A 25,044-nucleotide genomic window follows, 5' to 3' on the forward strand; every position below is an offset into this window, starting at 1 on the left:
AGGATCTTTTAGTCAGGAAAATATGTGAGCAACCTGACCTGAAAGCATCCTAAATTATTATTAACTCCTGAACGTATGTTTACAATCAGTTCTCTTTCTTTGCTGTTCGGGATCTTTTAGGAAATCCGTCGACCCATTGTACCCTGGTGGCAGTTTCGACCCTCTAGGATTGGCTGATGATCCTGAGGCTTTTACTGAATTGAAGGTAAAGGAGCTTAAGAATGGGAGATTAGCTATGTTCTCTGTGTTTTAATTTTTTGTTCAAGCAATTGTAACTGGGAAGGGTTGAGAAGATAACTAATACTATATAATTGATTACTGGGCCTCATGGTCATAGGGGTGTTGTCAGGGCTCTTGCTTCCGAATCTTAAGGTAACCATTATTTCTCCGCCATATTTTTTTTATGTTAACTTTGATGTGAGAGTTGAGATTTTTTGCGTGATTGTTATGTGGGATACTCCATTTTTGTCGCGTTCTATATATGGGTTGGGTGTTTTAGGGATTAATTAGATTATGTGTTTGAAGTATATTTGTTAATTTGAGTGGTTTGATTTTTACAAATTTTGGATTCAATATACACGCCAAAGTAATTGTTACATGATTCACAATTACACACTACATTATATTTTTATTATTTACTGCTTTTATGAATTTATGGCTGCCATTCATAAAGTCCGGCCATCCATATCTTCACAAAAATATGGAGCAAGATACTTCCATTAACTTTACAAATTACAGTACTATAAAATTCAGCATAGTATTAGCTGATGAGACTTGGTGGGTTCACATATTCAAAGATGAAATCAAGCATTATGATAACGGGTGTGTGGGAATTCGAATAGCCATTTACCCCGTATTTGAGCCCCAATGCGGCCAAGTGTTAGACAATGACTCTTAACACTTAGTCTTCATTGCATTGAGAATGTACCTAGACTCCTAGAGAGTAGATACCTGATCGTCCAGTCTTAGGCCCAAATTCGTATTTTCTTTTCTTCCCACTGAATGCCGTGTCTCCCTTGCTATAATAAGAACTTACCATGGGACAAGGAAACTCCATTGATTTATAGATAAATAACCAAGTTCGATTGATTGGTTGTGATAGCCTTTCCATCTTATGGTCTTAAACATATCAATTTAATTTGCATTTAATAAGTTCCACTTGCCAGTACTCACCGTTCTATGTTACTGCTCTTCTGCCAGTCTATTTTTTGTTTCTACTTTAGTTTTACAGTCATCTCAACCACGAGTAAAACCATGCTCTGTTTAGTCCTCTAAACCGACATTGCGATTCCTTTTCCTTTCCCGGTGATTTTTTAGCTTTTTTTTTTTTTTTTTTTTTGGCTTTTGGATGCTACCTTTTTCAGATGAGGCCGAGCTAATCTTAGAATTGTAAGTTCTACATCTTGCTTTGGGGAATTAGCTCCTACAGTTTTAGCTCCCATCCGAACCTCGATCCATCTTGCTTGGGAGGTCTTCATTACGGCCATTGTCTTTGTCTTCTAAATTTATTTTTATTCAGTAAATGCAGGGAAGCTTCGATTGAAGAAGCCAAGCCAAATCTTTAAGCGTCAAATTCTGCGTCATTGACGCAAAGACCTTATTAATTGTCTCAAATCATTCCACCGGGGAAAACAGAGTTAGGATGCTTAGCTACTTAAAATTGTTACGCTCTTCATGTATTCATATTGGTTTTTCTGGATTATAATTTTGTTACTTTGCAATCTATTTGCTTTCAGCAAATAAATAACCTTTGATTTCCTATACTTTTACCCGTTTTGCAGTGGAGCTGGTGTATACAACATAGAAATGATGCAATAGACACATTTATGAGTATGTTCTTCATAATAAGATAACAAGGAGTGTGTATTAAATTCATTTCGAATGTGTTCTTACTGGCAATATCATGCTTCTTCTTGCCTCTCATAAGTTTTACCATCTGTAGGTGCATCCAAGAAAATGTGGCCCTATGAAGATGGGTTTTTTTTTATCCAATGAGAAATTTGTTTCTTGATCTATGAGGCTTTGCAGCTTGAAATTGAAGATGATAATACAAGATTACTCATTTTTGTTTGATATCTTTTTTGACAATTTACGTATCCCGTCTTCATTTCGTGGATGCCTACAAAGTTTTTCCATCGATGTGGCAGGGTAATGTTCAATGAGTGCATGCTCCTTCTGACAAGATATTATTAGTAACTGGGACATGAATTTTCCCTTTCCCTGAAGTATACCTGTAAACCATGACGTTGAATTCTGAGGTTGCCACTCTAATTTATCAATGCAAATGCTTGCTCCACTCTTTGATTCTCCAAGCATTCATTTAGAGGAGTTCTTTCGTGTTAAAAAGATATTGCAAAAGTCATTATATAAAATGTTGTCATAGCACTTTTAGATACTGTTTGGTTCGCATGAATCAAGAAAGTGTACCTACAAGCGTTGCAATTATGTGTTCTAGAGATATGAATATTCAAGTTGCTCAATTTCGGTAGGCTTAGTTTTGCACTTTTGCGGTCATTATTGTGGTCAGTGCTGAATTGCGCAACCTTTTGGCACACGAGCCAAAACAAAGGAGTGCTAAATAGTAGGCCTTTAAACCAAATATTAGATGGCAGCTAATCAGGGATTCCCTTTTGGATTAGTTTGGGTCAAGCTGCGACCGCACCACTCTAAAATCGTTAAACAATTTTCCGCCAATGCGATAAAAGTAAAGAGATGGATATGCTCAAGAAAACGGAGTTAAGAAGCAAGAAAGATAGTTTGCTCATTGTCTTTCTATGGGTATCCACTTTCCCAGGCTTAGTAACTGTTCCAAATGCACAAAATTCAACTTTATTAAGGCAATCTAATCTGCTTGTGAGCTAATAGACGTGGCAAGTAATTTAATTTTGGCTTTTATAAAATAATAAAACATGGGTTTATACTTTATATAGCCTTTTATATGGTGCTCCTAATTTGTAATGGAAGTGGATGGACTCGGTGTTCAGTTGGGAAACTGCCTCTATAAATACAGTTAATACACTAGCTTCTACACCTTCAGACTTTCATCACGCATGCATATATAGTTCCATATACTACACTTTTCATTTTAATGATTAGGAAAGCTCTAATTAAAACTACTTCCTATTAAGGAAAATAACTTGCTTTGTTGCCTGACCACCGTACAACATTATTCTTTATCTTCAAAGGGCCTTCATACATGGGTCATGGGGACCTTATACATTTGATAACAATACCATAAGTTATTGCAGTACACTTTGCTGGTGTGTCAATGTTAGACGGTAATGACATTGCGGAAATGCACAGAGTAGAAATGTCATTTCCAAAATTTTCTCCATGCTCCTTGCTAAGTGAATTTTTTGTAAGAAACACTCACAAGCATGGATAATAAATTGGAGAAAATGCTTTCTGATTACACAATAAAATGACTGTAACCATGAATATACACTACATAGTCTTAGGAGCCAAATGAAACAAAAATGTAAGTTTAACTTTTGCAAATAAAATAAATAAGGTTAATCTACACTGTTGCAGATTTACATGGGAAAACCTAATGAAAAGTTTAATATTTGGAAGCCTAAAGCAGTACATAAACAAAACCTTAGAAAAAATATTTGAAGTTGTAGATACTACAGAGTCAATAAAGCTACCAAATATCCTACGCTGGTTGTGGAATTAGTCTGATCTAAAGAAATGGGTAGGAATATTGCGACACTGCAAGAGCCATAGCATCTTTTTCCTATAAACAACTCAAATGCTTTGGTCAAGCGTGTAGGAATCGAGTAATTATGAAATGCTTTCGAATAAATAAGAGAATATCAAGTTGCAGTTCTCACTTAATAGAAAATAAATTTTATGAAAGATAATCTGTGTTGAAATTTCTTCATGCCCCTTCTGCTATGAACTCTTTGGCAGATGAAACTTACAAGCATGGAGTATAAACGATTTCAATTGCAAGAAGAATATAACTGGCAAGTAAGGATAGTGGCAATAAATTAAACGTCATTTTTTCTCATTTTGAACTCCATCTAGGAGTCTATCTGATCTGCCGTAGGAGAATTCAATTGGTTTTTAGATTGTTCAGTAAGTAGATTCCTAGACTATTGTTCAAGTTGAGTCCTGCATGGATTGGCTAGCTGCATATTTGGCTCCGACATGGTCAAACACAATTCGGTCTTAGTTCCACAACCATTCAATTCGTGCTCTCCCGCTACTACATACTATGCTTCTCACCATTGATAAAGGGAAAATGATAGAGTCCTACAACTTATTTTTGTTAGTAACAAGCTCAACATATTATGTGGCGTCGAGGTTGCAACTTCATTAATATAGCTGTCAGATTACCTCCGATTCTCTAAATGTCAGAACTAAATGATGCAAAAGAACAGTAAAAGAAGAGTATTAGCGATTGTAGATGCACCTTACATAACTTGAGCAACAGATTCAGCAACCCCTGTAGCATCACCAAACCAATTTCTTTTTTCCTGATTTGTTTTAGCGCTTTTGATTTTAATTTTTTCCCTGTGCTGTTTAATCAAATTATTCATAGGGTCATTGATTCGTTGTTTGGCCTGTTTTTTCCCCTTGATAGTTTGGAGGCTATGAATGACGTTCATCTACTTATTTTCGGTTAGGCTGATGGATTCGTGTCGATTTTTCATGGGTTTCTAGGACCAGGTGACATTGATGCTGAGCAATGTCAGGTAAGTTACATTTCTTTTTGATTTAGTTTGTTTCATCCCTGTTGTATCTAACTTTAACTTTTTATGCATTAATTTAAATGAACAACAATAAGAACCAATAAGAACATCTGCTATGGAACAAATGCATCTACCGCCCGAACTTTCAAACATACACATTTCTCCGAACGGATATGGTCGCTTCTACCAATTTAATAGCATTACAACTGGATAACATAAACAAAGCAATTGACTTTACGTTAGAAATATAACCTCGAAGGCAGCCAAGAATTCTTAAAGGGATTCAAAAGTAGGCGTGGCCCCTCTTAATTTCATAGGACATTATGTTTCTAAAACCTCGGAAAGAATATCTTGCAATAACTGAAAAAGTAGCTTAGAGCCAACATTGTTAGCCTCTAACGCACCTTAAACATACTATACGCAGAAAACACATGGAAGCATACCGTAATATAGATTCAATTATTTGTTGATTAATGAATTTCTACGTTGTTTTTTGGGGGTGATTTTTGCGACTTTGTTGACTTTTGTTCCAAACTATTCGGTGTGATGTGGTCAAGAAGTGGGATTCCGTAAGTGAGCCTTCAATCTTGGCTACTCATGGCTACTAAATGGAATTAATGCTCCTGGTAGACGTTCACCACCAAACGTCAATTGTACATCAAAGTAACCAAATAGTGGTTCATGTATGGAAGCCACCTTGAATTGATGCTACTGCAGCATGTTTTAAGAAGGACCGATGGTGCCCAAACATTTTGATATACAAAAACACCAGTTCTTCTTATATTTAATAACAATCAACGTGACCTATACCTCATGTGAGATCTTATATTTCTATTGCGCGCTGTGATCGTGTCATTACATCTCTTCACTTTTCTTGCTGTTTTTTCCAAGATATTATTATTGCTTATTTTGTTTTATTTTTAAACGTCATATTGATTCAGTAGACAATACGTGAGCAAGTTATCATTTCTTGCCAATATCTATATACGTATTTTCAGTTCAATTAGTATATTCGTCCAATTGTTAGATTCACATTGTAGTATACCAACTACGCCTAATGTGTACATTTGAACCACAATAGAAGAAAAGTTACTAATCTGCACCTCAAAACACAATTGCAGACATAGTAAATAATTGCACGCCAATTTCTTTTTAACATCGCGTGCATTGCACGTGCATCTTGCTAGTAATATTTAATTCCCGCGTCCAGTTTGCGTCCGCGCCCTATTTTTTTGAGTTACAGCCGAGTCGCCGTGTCAGTGTCCGCGTCCGCGTCCGTGTCCATACAACATAGATCTTCACTTGTAGATCTGATCAAGCGCTCATATTTGGATTGGGAAAGACGCTGTAAAATCATTGGAGCGATTGCTTGAGGCCTTCTATATCTTCATGAGGATTCCCGTGACAGAATTATTCATCGAGATCTAAAGGCTAAGCAATACTTTGTTAGATGCCGATATGAATCCAAAAATTTCTGTTTTTGGCATGGCCAGGCTTGTCGTTGTGGACCAGACTCAGGGCAATACAAGTAGAATTGTTGGAACAGAGTAAGTATACGAGCCACATTGTTATTTTAGGGTTTTCATAAATGCACCACTTATTTAGGGCTGCCCCACACCCAAAACAAAACAAAACGATCCTAATGGGCATGCACCACTTGAAAATTGAATAGACACCACTTAATATTTTTATTTTTTATAAAAAAAATTGTGTAATTTTGATTAGTTTGGTTTTATCTTACGTTCCATTGAATCAATGTGCCTTTTCAATGTTGATAAAATTAAAAAAATTAATCGTTTTCCATAAAATTGAACGAATGGGTATATTCAAATACGTGATTGAATGATTTCGTTAAATTTTTTGCTTTGATTTCAATTATAATAATGTGGAGAAAAGATTACGGATTTGATTCATAAATTATTATGAGACTGCTTATTTGTTTTCATGTTGGGGTTCCTCCAAACTTTGATAAATTTTATAATTTAATCAAAAATTTTAAATAAAATAAAATAAATAAATCAATGAGTATCTTTAATTAGGAATAAATTTTATAAATCTTTCTTGTTTGATTTTGAATATTAGAAATTTTCGTAAAAAAAAATTGTGTTTTGATTATTAATAAACTATTTTAAAAGATTATTCTTTTCAGTCCTAATTCATGACAGTACATTGAGCTATCTGCAACTTAATCTTTTTTATTTTATAGTTACTGTAAGTTTTAAGTTAACATTGCGATGCAGAAATGTAGTACTTGGTCTCCAGCGAAACTTTTAGTTGACAAATGTCTCTAGTAGCAGATTCATAGTTGAGTATAAAACCTAGGGTAGGTTAACTAGTATTACCTAGGAAATTAGAGTCTCCCTCTTAAGTACATAAAAAAAAGTCAACTTGGGTTGACCGTGGTTTTTTTGTATGTATTGGGAGAGAGACCCTAATTTCCCATCTAGTGGAGGGATCCTAATTATTCGTTAATGAGCCGATTATCTAAATTTCCCCTTATTAGATGAGGAAAGTGTTCTTTTGGGATAATTTGGTCTTTCACCTTCTTAAGTACATAAAAAACATCAACATCTTGGGTTCCATCCGTGGTTTTGAAATGAACGGAAATGTAACAAACATTAAGAAGGAGAAATAGAGACCCTAATTTCCCATCTAAGAATGGAGGATCCTAATTGGCTCATCTAGTGGGGTGGAAAAGAATTATTTCACAAATCAAAAGTTAACCCTAAAACCGAGAATTTATGCCAAAAAGATAAAAAAGGGTAACAATAGATATAAGATGATCTAAATGGCATCCCTAACCCAAGGAAAACAAATAATAAATTTTATTTGCGCCTTAAAACATGGTAAAAAAACCCATATTCAGTTTTAGGCATTATAGTTACATGTCCCAATTGTGGAGTTACATTTTGCTATTTCAGTATTCAACAAAGTGTTATTTTTTAAGGGATAATTTTTCCTTTTCTTAAATATTATTTCACCTTCACCAAACCTGACTAATTAATTTGATTTCTCAATGTTTTCTACATCTACATTTTCGTTAATTCCATCTCATAATTAAGTTTTTAAAATGAACGGAAAGTAGTAACAAACACTAAGAAGAATGAGAAATAGATATAGGCTGTTTAATTCAATATATCACACTAACAAAATTTAAGAATCAGTGAAGGGTATACAACCTTTAAATATGTATGCATGCGTGGTATTAAATCTATGTCTGCAGGTTTTTATATACTAGCTTGGGTGAAGTGAAAACTATCTAGGGTTTGTCTTCACAAAAGAAACTCCATCAACTGAATATAGTAATGAACTACTTGTTGAGTGATTGTTCTCGGATTCTTGTGCACCAGTTGTAGTCTCTATTATAAAAGCAGGCGCTGAAGGAGATTCGAGGGTAAGGGAGTAGCTGTTGAGCATCAAAACAACTGACGACATGGTGGGTCTATCTTCTAAGTTCTCTTGAACACACAACAATCCAATGTGGATGCATCTCATTACTTCATTTGGCGAAAAACAATGCGTCAAAGTTGGATCGATCAACTGTAGAGCATTACCTTCTCTCCAAAGTTTCCAAGCCTGTAATGGTTACGCAAGGATTATAAATGTCAGAGAGCTTCTACTTCACAACTACATAGTAGAGGTGAAAACTTTGTCACTGACTGTTAAAAAAAAGAAATGCTTAGTTAACTAAAGAATCATACTTACATAACTTAGAAGGTCTCTTGGAAGACCAGACAGATGGAAATTGTTAGTCTTCTGAGCACTAACAATTTCCAAAAGCAAAACTCCAAAACTAAAAACATCAGATTTGACTGAGAATAATCCATGCAAAGCATACTCTGGAGCCATGTATCCACTGCATTTCATCGTAGATATTGATCAATTTCTAATATTGAGGTTTCAATGATTTTATTAAAAATAGAAGACATTCTTGAAGTTCAGCTATATATGCTCGTTTGAGGTCCAAGACTCCAAGTCAACAACACTTACAATGTCCCCGCGATTCTACTTGTATTGCCCTGAGTTTGATCTACTCCAAAAAGTTTTGCCATCCCGAAATCTGATATTTTAGCATTCATCTCCTCATCTAATAAAATATTTCCGGCTTTAAGGTCCCGATGGATGATCCTGAGTCGAGAATCCTCATGAAGATAAAGTAGTCCCCGAGCAATCCCTCCTATGATCTTGTAGCGCATTTCCCAATCCAAATCTGCCTTTCTAGCTGGGACTGTTCAAGGAATAGAGAAATAATGAACCAAAAACATTACATCAACTTTATAGAAGGCCTCCTCTAGTACAAGTATATCCTAGGAGACACAAATAAAGCACAGTGGATCAGTCAGACAAACCAAATATATATTTGTCGAGGCTTCTGTTTGGAACGTATTCGTAAATAAGTACTTTTTCTTCTCCAGCCAAACAGAATCCCAAAAGCCTAACAAGATTCCTATGTTGAAGCTTATGCAGCAAAACAACTTCATTTTTAAATTCTAGTGAGCCTTGCCCAGAATTCTTAGAGAGCCTCTTCACTGCTATTTCTTGCCCATCAAGAAGCTCACCCTGTAAACAGGTGCTATATATTAAGAGAACTATAGTTGCCACATAATAAACTTTCAAAAAAATTCTCAAATCTCAAATTTGATAAAAATGCAACAGACCTAAGGCTATATAATTGAATTTACCTTGTATACTGCGCCAAATCCGCCTTCTCCAAGCTTATTAGCATCAGAAAAATCATTTGTAGCCGTCCTGATCATATTCAAATCAAATTGCAAGGAGTCTTCGCTTCTGATATCATTCTCGTCTACATAAATGAATGATAATTAATGGATTGATGTTATCAGATAAAAAGTTCTGATTGGAAATTAGAGATGCTATCGTAGATACATATTCACTTTCACCCTGTCATCAGTCTTATATTAAGCCTTTGGTGTTGTTCTAAATTAGTTCATGAACATAACTGTAAGGCCGCATTTCGCATTGCTGAAACAATGACCTCTGTTTTTGTCTTTGTAGAGAAAATTTCTGTTTCTCACGATCGAGCGCCAGCTCAGAGCCAGCGACTTCAGCTCATGACTCGATGATTTAGCGACCAGCTCATGGTTTTAACACATGGCACCCGGCTTCGAGGAGGCGCCGCCTTCGAGCTTTTTCTCCGTGGGGCTTCGCTTACGATGACCTGATGAAATTTTGGTTTTGGTATAAAAACAAAATCGATCTTTTGGAAAATTTAACTTTTCCAAAACCAAGAAAAGAGTGATTATAAAGAGAACAATTCTTTGTGAGTTGAGTGTTCATTCTTTGTGAGTGAATTGAGAGAGACTTGTAATGTCCATTACTCGGACATCTAGTAAAGCTTGGAACTCGCGGTGTGGGCGTAGGCAAATTGCCGAACCACGATATATCTCGTCTTGTGGTTTGTTCTTCTTTTACATTGATTGTTTTATTTCATATGCTTGTTATTTGATATTGAGAAGTGTTGGGATATTGCTTGTAGGGTGTTGAAGTCTTGTCTATTGAGAAAGATCAATCTTTGTGTAGGATTGATCTGTTTGGTGTGGGTAACGTTGTTCCGCATGATTAATTATTCACAACAATTGGTATCGAGGCGTAGGTATCTGACTAGGATTTTGAGTTTAGTACTAAAAATTTGTGTAGACAAGGTGTTCGATTAAATTCCGAGGTGAAACTGTTTCTTTTGGGTTATTGTGTGTAACTTGAAAGATGGCTCCCAAGATGTCAAACGCAAGGTTTGAAGTAGAAGTTTAATGGGAAGAATAACTTTGGGATTTGGCAAGTCCAAGTAAAGGACATCCTCATCCAACAAGGTTTGCCAAGGCTTTGAAGGGGATTAAATCTAAAAGTATGAGTAATGATGATTGGGAAGAGTTCGATCTTGAGGCTTGTTCATCAATCCGGTTATGTCTTGCTAATGAGGTCATGTATAGTGTGATGGGAGAAAATACATTGCCGGTATTTGGCTCAAACTAGAGTCTATGTATATGACCAAGAGCATGGCGAACAAGATGTACCTTAAGAAGCGTCTTTATCGGTACATGATGGTCGATGGTTCAACGATGCAAGAGCACGTTAGTGAGTTCCGTCGGCGTCTAGCGGATTATTTGAATGTTGGTATGAAGATGGATGATGAGGATCAGCGGCATGTTTAATATTCTCCTTGCCGGAAAGCTATGAGCATCTAATGACTACATTCATGAGCGAGAGAAGTCGTCGATCTTGACGAAGTTGAGAGTGCACTTCTTTCTTATGAGTTGATGAAGAAGACGTGTAGAGAATAGCATTGATGCAAGTCGAGGGGCTAGTGGCAAGAGGAAATTCGCCCCGAGCGAGAATTATTCAAGTAATGATAATTTTAGGTCCAAGTCAAAGAAGCCTTTAAAACATGTATGCAGTCTACAATTGCAATGAAAAAGGACATTACATGAAGTAATTGTCCTCACCAAGAAAGAAAAGAACAAGAGATGGTCGGAAGAAAGGTAAAGGCAAAATTTGAGGCAAATTACGCCCGTGCTCTGAAGAGGATGAGTTCGGTCTCGTGTGTCCACACAAGACTATATGACCAGAGAGGTGGATTCTTGATTAGGATGTTCCTATCATATGTGCCCGAATAGAAAGTGGTTTACTTCTTATGAGAGCATTGATGGTGGTTCTGTTTTAATGGGTAATGGCGTTGCTTGTAAGGCGGTAGGAATTGGAACTATACGGGTACAAGATGTATGATGGTGTAGTGAGGACTCTAACCGATGTGAGACATGTTCCGAGCTAAAGAAAAGTCTTATTTCTCTTGGTACCTTGGATTCCAAAGGCCACAAGTTTGTGGGCGAAGGTGGAGTCCTAAATATTGTTAATGGCTCTTTAGTTGTTATGAAGGGTCAAAAATATGGAACCTTGTATACTCTGATTGGTAGTACGGTGATAAGCGATGTAGCGATAGGTGCATGTAGTAATGATTCCGAAGTGCACTAAGATGTGGCATATCGTTTAGGGCATATGAGTGAAAAGGGTTTGTCCGAGTTGTGCAAGCGAGGGTTCTTGAAGAACTTGAAGAAGCCAAGTATATGGGGTTACGTGAGCATTGCGTCTATGGGAAGCAAAGTCTGAGAGTCAAGTTCAAGTCAAGCAAGCACACGACAACGAGGCATCCTTGATTATGTGCATACGGATGTTTGGGGACCCTCGGGGTGGCTTCAAGGGGAGGTAACCACTATTATGTCTCATTCATTGATGATCATACTCGCTATGTGTGGGTGTATATGATGAAATCGAAAGATGAAGTGTTTGAGACATTTAAGAAGTGGAAGGCAAAAGGGTTGAGAATCGCATAGATAGGAAGGTAAAGACATTACGGTCCCGACAATGGTGCTTGAGTATACCTATGGACCTTTCCAAGAGTTAAATGCTTGTAATGAGGGAATTGCCGGACAACTTTGGACGATCGGGAACGCATACAATGAGAATGGAATGGCGAGAGAGGATGAATAGAACTTTGCTTGAAAGAGCAAGATGTTTATTGTCTAATGCGGTCTAGGCAAAGAGTATTAGGCGGAATCACGGTGTCCATGGCGTGTTACTGTCTAATAGGTCACCGATTACCAGCTATAGATTGCGCAGGACACCTTACGAGGTGTGGTCAGTAAACCGGTGATTATAGTATCCTGCGAGTGTTTGGATCGACGACTTACTACCATGTGAGGGACGCAAGCTAGATCCTAGAGCTAAGAAGGCCATATTCTTAGGCTTCATGAAATGGGGTAAAGGGATCTGATTGTGGTGTCTAGAAGACCACAAGTTCCGGTCAACGAGAGATGTTACCTTTGATGAGACTTCCGTGTTATCTTTGATGGTAGGAAGTATTTGAAGCGAGAATGGTGATTCTATAGAAGTTCAAGCTCTTGAGCTTGAGTTGTGCGATACGCCAGATGGTGGTTAGATCATGATGAGGTACCAAATCATGGAACCACACACAACAACGGGAAGAAGAGCATGAGCATCCATGAACTTGTAGTGGTGACCCCAGAGCCACGAGACAAGTTAAAGAAGTGCACAAGTATGGGCATGAGAAGCCGGTGAAACACTTATGGTCAGGTGGATTTAGTGGCATATGCGAATATCGAAGATGATGAGCGGATAGCTTCAAGGAAGGCTGTTAGAGATGCTCATTCTGAGAGATTGGTTGGTAGCTATGCAAGCGAGATGGAATCTCTTGATAAAAATCACACATGGGACCTAGTTTTATTGCCAAAGGGCAAAAGGACTATCGGCTGACAAATGGGTGTTGAGAAAGAAAGAGGTCCTTCCGAGTCCGAGGCGATCTTGGAGTGGGTACAAGGCAAGAGTGGTAGCAAAGGGTTTTTCACAGAAGGAAGGCGTCGACTACAATGAGGTATTTTCCCCGGTGGTCAAACATACGTCCATTCGTGTGTTGTTGAGTTTAGTTGCTCACTTCAACTTGGAGTTAGAGCAACTTGATGTGAAAACTGCTTTCTTGCATGGGGACTTGGAAGAAGAGATCTATATGAGACAACCTGAAGGGTTTGTCGTTGCTGAGAAAGAAGATCATGTATGCAAATTGAATCGGTCCCTTGTATGGGTTAAAGCAATCGCCCGGGCAATGGTACAAGCGCTTTGACACATTCATGATGCAACATGAGTACACCCGAAAGTAAGTATGACTGCGTGTCTACTTTAGAAGGCTTCGTGGTAATGACTTCATCTATCTCCTGCTTTATGTGGATGACATGCTTATTGCTTCCAAAAGCATGGTGGAGATAGACAAGTTGAAATCTCAACTTAGCTCGAGTTTGAGATGAAAGACTTAGGTGGAGCCAAGAAGATCTTGGGCATGGAGATTGTGAGAGATAGGAAGAAGCGGCGGATAGTTGTATCTCGGAAGAAATACCTTGAAAGTAATTTCCACGATTTGGTATGGAGAATGCAAAGTCGGTTTCTACACCTTTAATTTGGGCATTTTTGGCTTTCGGCTAAGTTTCTCCTAGTTGATTGGAGGAACAAAAGCATATGGCTAATGTTCCTTATCGCAAGTGCCGTGGGTAGTTTGATGTATGCTATGGTGTGCACTGCGCCCGGACATTTCACAGGCGAGTTAGTGTTGTAAGCGGTATATGGCAAAACACGGGAAGCGACATTGGGGAGGTGAAATGAAATGGGTACTAAGGTACTTGAAGGGTACCTTGGATGTGGGATTAGCTTATGGTGGAGGCACTTGTTATGTCGGTGGGTTTGTGGATTACGATTATGCTGGTGATCTAGATAGGCGACGATCGACTCTGGTTATGTGTTTATGATGCATCTTTGCACCGGTTAGTTGGAGGTCTATGCTACACAGCTTCTGATTTGCTCTCTATCTACTCTACCGAGGCGTATATATGGCGATGGCGAGGCAAATGAAAGAGGCACTTATGGCTTCGAGGTCTTCTAGGTGATTTGGGTATCGAAAGCGAAACGGTGTTCTTTGTGTATTGTGATAGTCGAGTGCTATTCATTTGGCGAAGAACCAAGTTCATCATGGTCGGACCAAGCATATTGATGTCCGTTATCACTTTATACGGGATGTCATTGAGGATGGTGATGTTGCACTTGAGAAAGTAGACACCCATGACAATCCTGGCGATATCGGCGAAAGTTGTCACGGAGTTAAGTTCCAACCTTTGTTTGGACTTGCTCCAAATCCTACATGTTTGAAAGAGCCCGTGTGGGCATAGCCGCCGCCAGGCGGTTATGACTGCGAAGTCTTCCTTCTTTGGAGGTGTTCCCTCTTGGATGTGATCTTCTTTGGATGTGTTAGGCTTGGTTTTATGTGTTAAAACCTCACCGAGAAGTGGAGAATGTAGAAAAATTTCGTTTCTCCACGATCGAGGCGCCAGAGTGAAGAGTAAAGCGACGACTTCGCTCATGACTCCGATGATTTAAGCGACCAGCGCTCATGGTTTTAACACATGGCGCGACTTCGGCTCAGGAGGCGGCGCCAGCTTTCGAGGCTTTTCTCCGTGGGCTTTCACTACGATGGCCGCGAAATTTTGGTTTTGGTATAAAACAAAATCAGTCTTTTGGAAAATTTAACTTTTCCAAAACCAAGAAAGATAGTGATTATAAGAGAACAATTCTTTGTGAGTTGAGTGTTCATTCTTTGTGAGTGAATTGAGAGAGACTTGTAATCAGTTACTCCGGACATCTAGTAAAGCTTGGAACTCGCAGTGTGGACGTAGGCAAATTGCCGAACCACGATATATCTCGTCTTGTGGTTTGTTCTTCTTTTACATTGATTGTTTTATTTCATATGCTTGTTATTTGATATTGAGAAGTGTTGGGATATTGCTTGTAGGGTGTTGAAGTCTTGTCTATTGAGAAAGATCAATCTTTGTGTAGGATTGATCTGTTTGGTGTGGGTAACGTTGTTTCCGCAGTTAATTATTCACAACAGTCTTCAGTATCATATATTTAACCAAGCTAAGCAATCTCCACTTCGTAATTGACTGTGGCATGTAGAATGCAGTCCCAAAAGGTTTTTATAAGAAGCATGAGACTTGCCGCAACTTTTTATCACTCATTAGACACCAAATTACACATCTCGAGATTAGAAAAAGTGATGATCATGGGGATCTAATCAAGGGAAAAAAAACTTCTTAAAAAATTCAGCCACTTGGGCATAAGTGGCCAAAAGAACAGTTTTTGTGTTCACGACATATGTGCTAATATCGGTGTTTAGAAAACCGGACCGGACCGGTGGTTGAACCGGGGTCCGACCGGAACCGGTAAATTTTCGGTTCGGTTCAGTTAAAATTTGAGTTTATGGTTGGACCCTCGGTCTAAACTTAAACCGTGGTTGAACCGGCGAACCGGTTAAACCGGTTCAGCTCTAAACCGGATCACCCTTATATAATTTTTTTTTTTTTTTTTTGTTTTTTGAAAAATTGATAATGTGGGGAGTTGAACCTAACACCTAAACAAGATAATCCAAACTCCAAACCAACATACTACTATGTATTTCTTGTATAATAAATTTATTTTGATATATAATACCAATTAATATTGAATTAAAACATGTATTTATTCATTTTATTATTGTAATTATTAAAAAATTTGCTAAATAAATATCAATCGGTCTGACCGAGTCGAACCATGGTTGAACCTAGTTGAACCATTTTAACAAAAAATCGGTTCGATCACCGGTTCGGTTTTCAAAACATTGGCTAATATTGACAAAGACGCAGGATTCTAGACCTTAATTTTTGTTCTTGGCGTTACACTAGTGGACAACTCTTACTAATCAGATTAGTCACTTGACTGAGTAACTTAACTTGAGGGTTAAAGGGGGGAAGATTCAAATAAATTGATATAATTAGTATCTTAATACTGCTGTTAAGTAATAGTAATCCGAAGACACAAATCTGAATATATAACAATTAGCCTATGCTTGTGGCTTCTGTAGTTATCAATAAGTTAAAAATCAGATTCCCTAGAATACAGAATCCAACTTACAAATCAATTCTGGCTTTCTTTTCCTCCTGTTCTTCCTGGTTCTCTTAGTTATAAAATATACGCAAATTGCAGCTAAGATTACCGCAACAATTACTGGAACAACAATCGCAACAACGTTGACAGATTTGCCTGCACAAACAACAATACTCAAATACAATTCATTTCCAATACCATAATCTTACTATGCAGTTCTTTTAATCATATTACCTTGGACGGGGGGAGGAGGAGATGGTGATGGTGATGGTGATGAAATTTGAACAAATGGATAAATCTCATATCTTATATAACAAGTTGTACTGAAAACCTGGGCTCCGTCGCTGTTGGCACAACAACTTGGTATCCATCCAATCGTAATTTGTAGACAAGAAAAGCATTCAGTAGCTGGTAAATCTCTAGTACACATGACCAAACCATATATGTCTTTGAAGTCTGAGTAATCAGTTGATGCAGCACCAAATTTTGTTACTACAGACGCAGCAGTAGTAGACAGATTATTCAATAGGTTTCCTAACTGCCTGTTGTAACGATTAGCATCAGCATCAGAAACATTTTCCAGGTTGTATAGGCTCTGGAGATCACTATCAACTTGGGAGAAGAACCGCGTATTGGAGTAACGTAAAATGCAAAGATCATATCGCAGTGCAGCGTCTTTTCGATTTGGACATCTTCGGATAATCTCTACAGCTGAATTATTCAAACAACTTCGACAATCTTCCATTGAGATATCACCTCTGCATTGGACTAGACCATATACTATATCAGGACTAGTTCCAATACTTGTATTAAAGAATCCATCTCGCGTACCATCTGAAAGAAGGGAAGGAAGGAGGATGTTGAGATTGGTCTGGAATTGGCTATTGGAGGTGTAGTTTGCAGTGTTGGAGCATATTTCTAGTAGTGGTTCTTGAGCTTGGACATGGTTATGAAAAAGAAGAAAACATGAAAATATGATGATCAAATACATGAAACGAGGTACATACATTTTCCTCACTTCTGTTCCTCGCTATTGTATTGTTTTGTATTGATCTTAAAAGAAGTTTTAAAGTCTAGACCAAAGACACGTTCCTGGTCACTTGTGACTTCAAAGCTGATGAACCTTTTTTTTAAAATGAGATTTGACTCTTGATTTCTTCAATGAGATGGGAATGGGATCACCTACTTCCTTGATTGTTAACTTTTGATACATCTTGCTGTCAAGTTTTATACTGTAGGATTGGTCTTGCAATCAGCACTGTTCCGTTCCAGGACCAGATTATATCTAGTCTCTGTTTTCTAGTGTTCAAGAAACGAAAAAGGATTAAAAAGGGTATCGAACTTTACTATGGAGACTAAATTTTTTTTTTCGGTCAAATTAGAGACCAAACTTTTTAAATTTTGTAATGTGGGGACTAGTTACACATGTAGTCTAAATTTTTCACACTGTTTTTCATAATTGACAAGTTACATATATTGTTATACACTTTATTATCAAAGTATATCCATGCTACAATCTCGTGACCATAAAAATTAATTCGAATTGCGAAACACCATGTGAAAAATTTAGATATCATGTTATATATATCCCCACATTACAAAAATTAAAAAGTTTAGTCTCCAATTTGACGGAAAAAAAAATTAGTCTCCATATTATCAAAATTTGTAAAGTTTGATAGCTTTTTTAGTCGTTTTTTATTCAAGAAATAAAGCAGTAATAGAGGAAACATGATCATTTTTAGGGGTGCCAATGGGTACCCGATTACCCGAAACCGAAACCGAATGTTCCGGTTCTGGGTCTTAAAAAGTTAGACCCATTTAAAATGGGTCATTAAAAACCGAATCGATAAAGAACCAAAACCGTTGAACCGAATAGTAAAAAACCTATGGGTACCCGAACCGAAACCGAAACCGATTATTATGATTTTGATATTTAAAATTTAGTATTATATTCCATTTAAAATAATCAAACTCATACATTATAATATAAAATATATTTTTTACGTGTAAAAGTCTATTAAATATATATAGTATAATAGTGAATGTGTGTTGTTAAATGTATATTTTATAACTATACATTAAACAAGTGTATCATAGATGTTAATAATAATGTCAACGTGTATATTATGAATTAACTAATATATTTTATATTTATTAAGCACGTGTATATTTAAATAGGATATACATGCTTGATATATTGTGGTACACACACTTATTATAAACCAATATATAGTGTTCATGTTAAAAATTAGTGATGAGATGTAATTGTACTCGCATGTTAGATTTAAAATACGAGTTAATACACGTATACAAATATATGTGTATGCACGTAAAATATATTAAGGTAACAAATATATGTGATTATACGTATACATGATCGAGTTAATACAAGGAAACAAATATATGTGTATGCACGTAAAAAAAAATCAAAATTATAAAGTTAGATATTTGATTATTTTAATTTCTATATGGTTTAAATTATCACATGAATAATAAATGTTTTAATGTGTATGATTGATACGTATTAAATAATATGGTCTAATCATTTTGACCTACACAGTATTTATTATTTTATTTTTTTATTATTATTTTATTTTTTTTATAGTACGCAGTACTTATTAAGCAATAACTATGGCCTTTTTTCTCATTAATTTGTGGGGCACAGCCGCACAGGCAAGTGCAAATTTCTCAAAATATATGGCATCTGCAGATTCAGCAATGACTATGCCTTTTTTCTCATTAATTTGTGGGGCACAGCTGCACAGTCGTGTGCTGGCATAGGCAGATTCGCTATTGAGGACGAGTAAGATAAAGATGAGTTCAATCAATCAGGGGTGTCTCTTTTTGCCGAATTTCCAATTTTGGGACTGGAAATTGGTCCGGCTTTGGGTTTAATTTTCTCAGTCCAATAATTAATTTTTTGATTTATGAAAATTTCAAAAAATAATTGGATCGGATTCAGATATAATTTTCAAATCCGATCCAATCCGAAAATTTTGAAATATAGTATCTGAAATTTCTGACATTATTTCCGATTTTTTGTGAAACCATGTAATCATGTACTTATAGTATAACAAAACTCCATTGTTCATTTAATAAAATCACGACCAATCATTTATTTTTTAGTTTTCTATACAAACAAAACAAAACAAACAACAAAACAAATCTTAGCCATTACTTCACTTTCTTTCTCTCTAACTCCTCTCAAACACTTCTCTCTCTCACTATGGTAAGTAGGATTCTTAAATTAACTTTTCATAGTAGCATTTCCTATAATTTTTTTTTTTTTTAGCTTTTGACATGTAAATTTTTAATTTTTTGAAATTCCAAATTGGTTTAGTCAAATTTTATTTTCCAAAAATAATGGAAAGTAAAGAGATCTATAAAATTTACCAAGAATTTTGAAATTTCCGAGTTATATATTCTAAAATTTCTGAAATTTCCGAATTTGGATAAATATTTTGATTTTGAAAAACAATTCAATGGGATTTGACTAGCATATTGAGTTCGGAAAATATTTGAAAAAATTTCCGAAAGAAGTCAATCGGATCCGATCCGACCGAAGTCATCCCTAGTTCAATGGTCCCGAAGATTGCATTTCGACTCCCAAGACTTAACCAATTAGGTGCTGTGTAAACGAGAGCTCCTAGCTAGCTGAATTGTTGAAAGGGCACCAACTCCCAGGATCAAAAGTTATTTAAGAATGTAGTAGATGGGCAAATGTGCCTCGGTTAGGGGCCAATTCCAATACGCAATGGTTCATGTCTCCACTAGTGTAATGAGCTAAATGCATTGGAAGTGAATTTCGGAAGTCAGTCAAGGAAAGCTTGATACAACTGAACTTGTCTATTTCCGCTTCATTTCTAGTGTCCATTGCCCATTGGCTAGAGAAGGTGGACATTTTGAAACACTGTTTTCTCGCAAGTATTATTTTCTGAAGAGAATAGGACTGTTAAGTATGTCCAATTGTGAAAAGGACGTTTAGCGTACAAATGAGAACAGGTGTCCATTTTAATCTAAAACCATTATTGCACACTGTGCGAAAATGCTCATAAGCCATTCCACGAGGCCACGTCAGCAATATTTTCACTTAAAGACGCATTTTTAATTACTATCTAGAACATGTTCATCGGTTATTACATATAAGTCCTCAATCCCGAGTAATTCAGTCGTAGAATTCTCTCGAGATCATGCAGATGCTTTCAAGATACATAAAACAATTAGACGCCACTTTTAAAAAGGATTTGTGATAGAACTACTAGTCATAAAAACACAAAAATTGATTCTAAAACAAAAAACCCTTCGACCCCTTCAAAGTTTAAGCTATGAATCCTAAAACAACAAAAAACCCTCTTCTAATAGTCTGCAAAATAAAAAACGCCCAAAAGACCAAAATCTCACGAGTTCTCAACCGCCAAGATTGAAAAACTCACGATTGACGAAGAAATAAGCAGTTTAATTAGTCCATTGATCTGTAAGTTTTTTTTAGCATATTTATTTCGCATCTATTCTTTATTTTTTGGATGCAGCGCAAGTGTTTCACTTGCTTTCACATTGCCAGGTTAGGATTAGCTACGAGAAGACCTGAACCTTTCATGGTCATTAGACTTAACTCTATATATGTTATTTCCCTGAAATAAATTTTTATCTTTAACTACCTTCAGGCTCCCTTAATTGCATGTGCTCTCGGTGATAGAGGTCTTATAAGTCAGCTACTGTGCCCAAAGTTTGGGGGCTTTCTGGTTTATGGAACCATAGGAAGCAACCTAGTTCCTGGCTTACCAATGTTGGGTACAATTAGGCATGTTTACAAGGTTGAGAATTTGAATGTTGATACAAAAGTTTTTGGTCTCATTGCAAATCCAATTGGTCACAACAAAGGCCCTTTTTTACACAATCCCGCGTTCCATCATGCTGGTTATAATGGGATTTATGTTCCTTTCCGTGTTGATAGTATGGAGGAGTTCTTTAGAATTTATTCCCACCGACTTTGCAGGCTTCAGGTCGTATTCTTTGTCTCTTTTTATTCCTTTTTTAAAGTGTTCTTGACCACAGAGTCCAACATCTTAGGATGGCTCAGACAGATAACTGTAAGCCAAAAATATACAAAATTGTGAATAGGACTGTGATAGGAATTAGGTCTAATTTCTAAATGAAAATATATTCTAGCAGCTTTTGTTTTCTGTAAATTGTTGTTTTTTCTTCACACTCTCACAAAGATACAATTTGTGATATTGATAGCTTTGGAATTCCACACAAAGAAGGTGGTGTAAGGAGTTGCGATGAAGTCCATCCACTTGCTAAGGTTCTACTTTTATTAAGTTTTGATTTGTTTTTGTGCTAATGAGAGTGTATATGCTACTTATGCATATTTGCTCTATACGTAGTATATCTTACTCAGTTCATTGATCTGCGGTTGCTTCAGGAATTAGTCCATAGGAGCTGTAAATACTATTGTAAGGAATAATAAAATATATTCATTTCCTTATTCAAAATTATCTATTCTTTATTTTTTGGGGTTTTGAAATCTATTCAATCTAAACTATAAACAACGTAATTTTTCTTCTTCTTTGAATAGAAATTCTAACAACCAATTAGCAATGTTAGTGCATTTTAAGATTGAATGAAGTACATACTGTGTTGAAGCCATTAGCTGACTAAATTTTGGATTTTTGCAGTGTTGGATTAGCGATACTTTGAACCTCCATCTGATTGGTTAGTTTCTATGCTACATTTGTTGCTGGTAGTTCGTTAGTTAAGAAGTTATGCCAGATCGACACTAGGAAACTGCTTTTCTTGATGGGAGTGATCGCCTCTGTGGTTTTGATTCTTCAATTCTTATCAATTCCATACGGAAATGTTCTGCTATCTCTCTTTCCTTCTGGCATGGTTCCGTCAATTGGAAAAACCACACACACACACACACACCGATTATACTTTACTTTTTTAAGTGTTCTTTCATTGAATGTGCTCAGATTTTAGAATCACGACATTCCTTTGCATGGTTAGTAATTTCCAGATATTATTTGCAGCACCTCTTGGTTTACGGTAATCAACAGTCACTGCTTTTATTGTTCTTCAACAATTAGTAAACCAACTCTTATCCAGGTTGAAATTTGGTAGACACCCAATAAATAGAAGTGTTCATTCAAGTGCAATGGAAGGCAGTTCAAATTCTATACCTAGCATTGTTGTTTATGTCACAGTCCCTAACAAAGAAGCTGGTGGGACTCTTTAGTTATGGTGTAATTTTACCCATATTATGATTGGTGGATGATTAGCATATTGTTTTGTGCAGGAAAGAAGCTTCCTGAAAGTATAGTCAAAGAAAAATTAGCGGCATGCGTTAACCGAGTACAGGTGTGTGGTGTTCTTGAGTATAATGTTCTTTATTAAACAGCACCGATTGGAAACATAGTTCATCAAAATTAAGACCAGTTAGTACTCTTCTTTTGCAAGATGTATGCTTTGATCCATTATGCCTAATTATTTCAATTATCTCTTATAATTCATGAATTGCATTGTAATTTATTAGTACTTTCATTTTTTGTGTCGATTTTGTAGGTTATGACAATAAAGTGGTGAATGTTTCGTGAATACAATGCATCCTAACCCTTCGGATTGTGAGCCATAGGTAATTTGACTCCCAATCATACAAATAATGGATCTAGATAATATAAATTACTGAATAAATGATTTTGTAGGATCTTTTGTTAAGGTGGGTAATGGAGCAAGGTCAATCATGCACGGAACTAGAAAGAAGAAATAAAAATAGGAGGATATATCCGAGTCATTTAAGGCAAGCAACGCATGTACTCTGAATCAAGCGTCAACTACGAACCCATTTCAAGAACCATGATTCAATTCACCATCCAAGGTTAGCTATCTACTTCTTTGGGACATTTAACTTCCCAGTTGAAGGGGGACTAGAGGAGGATAATATGCCTAATGAAAGTGGTGTGGATACTTTGATTTGACGGTCAAGAGACATGCCAACAAGGGCTATGTGGAGGTTTCACATAGCTGGAAGAAGGCTTACTATCAGTAATCTGTTCGTCATTGATAAGACCTCATTACCTACTAAGATGTGAACAATATTTGTTGCTGGAGTGTAAGGAAGCACATGAGTACTGATCCATTGCTGAGCAAAGGAGAGCTTGGCAAGGTCAGGTATTTGTTCATTAGGTACAGTGACGGTTACTTCAATGCCAGTGTGTGCAAATGCTCTTAACGTCGAGGGGTTGGCATCGAATAGCCTAACACGATTTGTAACGGTTTTTTGGAGGAGAAAGTGTGCAACTTCTTCTACTGGAGGAAGATCGTTTACTCTTGTACCATAGTTCACACCCATGGTTCCTTGCACGCCTAAGGCAGAAAAGAAACCAATTATATTAGGGGCACAGACAAAATTTGTAACTAAATATAGCTGTAATATTATAACTTGGTTCACATACTTCTGAAAAAGGTGATTACAAATGCAAGCAAGACGCTGGCAACAGCTGAAGTGGAGACACCAATTTCTTTCTCCATGTTTGAGGTGGGATGTTTGGGGTGAATGGTTAATAGCTGCTAGCTAGCTTCACTTAGAAATATTTGAAGTTGATCAAATGCTTTTCTTTGGATATGGGGAGTTCTTGATGCCAGGTATCAAGTGTAATGAGAGCAAACTATTTATTCATTCGCATATATATTTTTTCTTTAGTCAAGTGACAACAATCTATAGTGTTCTTAAAACCATGTATGCACTTTTTGGCTTTAGTAACCATTCTTTCTTTATGCTATCAAATGGGGTCCTTTTTATGGACTGTCAGTTAGGCTACAGACCATATGATTTTCATGCATACATGATTCTCATTTTCATACGTACACACCAAAATTTTGTTTGGGTGAATTCTTTATTTGTTGCATTCTATTTTATTTAGAAATTTTTCATTTTGATTCAGCTTTGAGTTATTCCATCTCACTGTTTTTCTTCCCGTTTTTTACATTCCATGTCGCCAAAATGGACTAAGCCAGTTAAGTATAGTTGACTCTAATAATTTTATAAAAATTAAGCCCAAAATACAAGTAAACCCAAACGTTTAAAGCATACAAATGAAACAATCCCAGCATGGCCGGGTGAAATGCTAGTATGTTATGTATTACGGTTTATGATAAAGATGGGACTAGGAAAGTATACATTATCCGAACCTCCAATATAGACCAGATCTATACAATTGACAAAAGTTTTATAGTGATCAAAAGAGTTTTTTATTTATTTATGAGTTAGGTGATGTTGGCTGTGCTGTTGTGGGGATTTTCTCTTTTGGATAGTCAGTCAAGGCACTTAACTTATAGTGTACACCTTACATATCTATTCATTTTGGTGCCAAGATACTCTCATAGTACCATAGTCCCATCAGCAAAAGGGGTTAAAAGCAATACCTCAACTCCCACCGGATCAAGCCAATAAGCTCCAAGTTGTATGACTGTTTTATCATGGTTGGATGGAAAGTTCAACGGAGTCATATGCAAAAATACAAGAAAGAAATATTCTCTAAAACACGGACGCACCTCCTAATAGGTTGTGTCCGCGTCGGATGCGGACGCGGCATGAACGCGCGTCGGACGCGGTCAATATGGTCAAGACACAGTCAACTAAACCGAACGCGGGTCAAGACACAATCAGGACACGGTCAACATGGTCAAGACGCAGATTTTGACCTAAAAAAATAAAAAATAAATTAAAATAATATTAAAAAAACTCAATTTTTTCATTTTTGTGTTTTGTTAAGACTTATGACATGTTTTTAAAGTTTGATTAGGAAATATTAAACTTAATTTTGTGACTATTTAACTTTAATAGTTTTAAATT

General features: G+C 36.6%; 1 protein-coding gene and 2 long non-coding RNA genes across 6 annotated transcripts in view; 2 read left to right on the plus strand and 1 right to left on the minus strand.

The window, feature by feature from the left end:
* The window catches only part of LOC147477640 (cysteine-rich receptor-like protein kinase 10), a 29,892-nt gene extending 12,549 nt beyond the window's left edge, over positions 1 to 17,343 (minus strand). The window contains exons 1-7 of one of the 2 annotated variants that reach the window (XM_086581793.1): positions 16,425 to 17,343; positions 16,218 to 16,346; positions 9,380 to 9,501; positions 9,047 to 9,257; positions 8,688 to 8,925; positions 8,403 to 8,553; positions 7,801 to 8,273 (exon numbers count right to left, since the gene is read on the minus strand). In XM_086581793.1, coding sequence (XP_086437919.1) covers positions 7,953 to 8,273; positions 8,403 to 8,553; positions 8,688 to 8,925; positions 9,047 to 9,257; positions 9,380 to 9,501; positions 16,218 to 16,346; positions 16,425 to 17,199 — 1,947 coding nt within the window. In that variant the 5' untranslated portion in view covers positions 17,200 to 17,343 and the 3' untranslated portion in view covers positions 7,801 to 7,952. Of the gene's footprint in view, positions 1 to 7,800; positions 8,274 to 8,402; positions 8,554 to 8,687; positions 8,926 to 9,046; positions 9,258 to 9,379; positions 9,502 to 16,217; positions 16,347 to 16,424 lie in introns of those variants that run through there. The other variant, XM_086581794.1, reaches the window with a different exon arrangement.
* On the plus strand, positions 1,776 to 2,070 carry LOC147477641 (uncharacterized). The gene is made up of 2 exons (XR_015207291.1): positions 1,776 to 1,830; positions 1,943 to 2,070. It is a non-coding gene; the product is annotated as an uncharacterized LOC147477641 (long non-coding RNA).
* Positions 17,344 to 20,376: 3,033 nt separating the features above from the next.
* LOC147477642 (uncharacterized) lies at positions 20,377 to 23,908 on the plus strand. 3 transcript variants are annotated; one of them, XR_015207290.1, is made up of 6 exons: positions 20,377 to 20,664; positions 21,432 to 21,495; positions 21,869 to 22,414; positions 22,489 to 22,550; positions 22,755 to 22,824; positions 22,895 to 23,908. It is a non-coding gene; the product is annotated as an uncharacterized LOC147477642 (long non-coding RNA). The 3 variants fall into 3 exon arrangements; XR_015207289.1 differs by having other exon boundaries at positions 21,869 to 21,905; XR_015207288.1 differs by having other exon boundaries at positions 21,869 to 22,550.
* Positions 23,909 to 25,044: the final 1,136 nt, after the last annotated feature.

Source organism: Coptis chinensis, chromosome 9 (assembly GCF_015680905.1).
Source record: "Coptis chinensis isolate HL-2020 chromosome 9, ASM1568090v1, whole genome shotgun sequence".
Lineage (NCBI taxonomy): Eukaryota > Viridiplantae > Streptophyta > Magnoliopsida > Ranunculales > Ranunculaceae > Coptis > Coptis chinensis.